At 38.3% G+C, this 2,557-nt stretch overlaps 2 protein-coding genes across 2 annotated transcripts; one reads left to right on the plus strand and one right to left on the minus strand.

Annotated features, from left to right (window-relative positions):
* Positions 1-357: 357 nt before the first annotated feature.
* Positions 358-768, minus strand: LOC141484492 (histone H3). The gene has a single exon (XM_074179486.1). The coding sequence runs from the start codon at positions 766-768 to the stop codon at positions 358-360; it is 411 nt and encodes a 136-aa protein (XP_074035587.1).
* Positions 769-1,037: 269 nt separating this feature from the next.
* Positions 1,038-1,349, plus strand: LOC141484493 (histone H4). The gene has a single exon (XM_074179487.1). It carries the CDS (start codon positions 1,038-1,040, stop codon positions 1,347-1,349), a length of 312 nt encoding a protein of 103 aa, XP_074035588.1.
* The last annotated feature ends 1,208 nt before the right edge of the window (positions 1,350-2,557 follow it).

The following is a 2,557-nucleotide window of genomic DNA, read 5'->3' on the forward strand; positions in this document are numbered from 1 at the left end:
TCAGAGGAAATTTACGAAAAGATGGTGATGTTATGAGCGATCTTTCATTCAGTGATCGCTTGTTTTTCGTTATTTATCTCAGCCGTTTCTAAAAATGATCTTTTCGAAAGATTCGTTTCGGAAAGTAAAAAATTTCAGTATTATAATCCATATTTGGATCATACTGAACATGTTCTGCAAACACCCGTGATTTAATATTTACGTGATGCGAGTTATTGAAAATATCATACATTCATTCATTCATTCATTCATATCTATCGATAAACGAATTCTTTCATCAATTGCATTTTGTGGTTCTGAAAAGAACCTTTTTTTTGTATATATTTTCAATATATATTGGGATATATATATATGAAATTAAGCTCGTTCTCCGCGTATTCTCCTTGCTAACTGAATGTCTTTGGGCATAATGGTAACGCGCTTGGCGTGAATGGCGCACAAATTCGTATCTTCGAAGAGTCCTACCAAATACGCCTCGCTAGCTTCTTGCAAAGCCATGACGGCTGAACTTTGGAATCGTAAATCGGTTTTGAAATCTTGAGCGATTTCTCGAACTAAACGTTGAAAGGGTAATTTCCTAATCAACAATTCAGTACTCTTCTGATAACGTCGAATTTCTCGGAGAGCAACAGTACCGGGTCTGTAACGATGAGGTTTTTTAACACCTCCCGTAGCCGGTGCACTTTTGCGAGCTGCTTTAGTAGCTAATTGTTTTCTCGGAGCTTTACCTCCAGTCGATTTACGAGCGGTCTGCTTGGTACGAGCCATTTTCAAAACCTATTGCGAATTGTAACGAACGAAATGTATACCGAACGATAGACGGACAACATATGAACTGAGTCGGCTTATACACGCCAACTATTATATACCATCTAGACGAGACGCCATTGGTCCGATTTCCAGTTGTGGGCGGAGTCATGAAATTTAACAAAACCCGACCGAGTTCGGTGTAGAACTTTAGTCGAAGTCTGTCGTTAGTATCACTAACAGTATTTCATTCGTATCGTGCAGTATATAATTTATTCTTAACATTCGAAATGACTGGTCGTGGCAAGGGAGGTAAAGGTTTAGGAAAAGGAGGAGCGAAACGTCATCGTAAAGTATTGCGTGATAATATCCAAGGAATAACGAAACCTGCCATTAGAAGATTAGCCCGTCGAGGTGGTGTTAAACGTATTTCGGGTTTGATATACGAAGAAACTCGTGGAGTACTCAAAGTATTTCTCGAAAATGTTATCAGAGATGCCGTAACATATACCGAACATGCGAAACGCAAAACCGTCACAGCCATGGATGTTGTATACGCCCTGAAAAGGCAAGGTCGAACCTTGTACGGATTTGGCGGTTGAATTTAATGCCTCCCCCTGTATTGTCCTTACCGTTTCCATAAAAAAAAGGTTCTTTTCAGAACCACAAAAGCTTATGAAATGAATTCGTGTGTATTTTTTATATTTTTGAAGTAAGTCTCAGGTCAAGAAAGTAATACAAATCATGAAATTATGAAACAACAAAATTTAATTGACGCTCCGGAGGGGCGACTTCATTGATGATTCCAGTGGCGCATTTGCTTTTTCAGCTGCAGGAAAACCCGGAAAAACCTGCAGCAGCAGCAAGCACCACATCATGTGAACATCTTGATCTACTAATGTCTTCTCTTTTATAAAACAAAATGTAGGGTATCTCCAGAGACTACAGTAAATTTAGAACATCGCCAGAACACTTAGTGACACGACTATCGTCAAACTTAATCGACCTCTGCCCTCCGGTAGCAAGCAGAATATCGGAAGCGTGAAATAAAAATTTGAATTGGAAATTTTGGCGAAATAACCCGAACGGAAAGTGTAGTGAAAATATAAAAGATAACGGAAAGTGTAGTGAAAATATAAAAGATAACGGAAAGTGTAGTGAACGTTTACCTCTGCCTTCCGCGAACAAGCAGAATATCGGAAGCGTGAAATAAAAATTTGAAATGGAAATTTTGGCGAAATAACCCGAACGGAAAGTGTAGTGAAAATATAAAAGAAAACGGAAAGTGTAGTGAAAATTTAAAAGTAGCGGAAAGTGTAGTGAAAACATAAATATACCGGAAAGTGTAGTGAACGTTTACTTCTGCCTTCCGCGAGCAAGCAGAATATCGGAAGCGTGAAATAAAAATTTGAATTGGAAATTTTGGCGAAATAACCCGAACGGAAAGTGTAGTGAAAATATAAAAGATAACGGAAAGTGTAGTGAAAACATAAATATAACGGAAAGTGTAATGAAAGTTTACCTCTGCCTTCTGGGAGCGAGCAGAATTTCGGAAGCGTGAAGAAAATATTTCAGATGGAAACTTTGGCGAAAATAATCGTGAACGGAAAGTGTGGTGAAAATATAAAAGTATCGGAAAGTGTAGTGAAACATAAATATAACGGAAAGTGTAATGAAAGTTTACCTCTGCCTTCTGGGAGCGAGCAGAATTTCGGAAGCGTGAAGAAAATATTTCAGATGGAAACTTTGGCGAAAATAATCGTGAACGGAAAGTGTGGTGAAAATATAAAAGTATCGGAAAGTGTAGTGA

This window comes from Leptinotarsa decemlineata, unplaced genomic scaffold (assembly GCF_025532065.1).
Source record: "Leptinotarsa decemlineata unplaced genomic scaffold, Ldec_3_MD MMD2_tig00005822, whole genome shotgun sequence".
Classification (NCBI taxonomy): domain Eukaryota; kingdom Metazoa; phylum Arthropoda; class Insecta; order Coleoptera; family Chrysomelidae; genus Leptinotarsa; species Leptinotarsa decemlineata.

What these genes read in the sequence shown, in the direction of transcription:
- LOC141484493 (XM_074179487.1), top strand. Translation starts at nt 1,038, where the DNA reads ATGACTGGTCGTGGCAAGGGAGGTAAAGGTTTAGGAAAAGGAGGAGCG.
- LOC141484492 (XM_074179486.1), bottom strand. Translation starts at nt 768, where the DNA reads ATGGCTCGTACCAAGCAGACCGCTCGTAAATCGACTGGAGGTAAAGCT.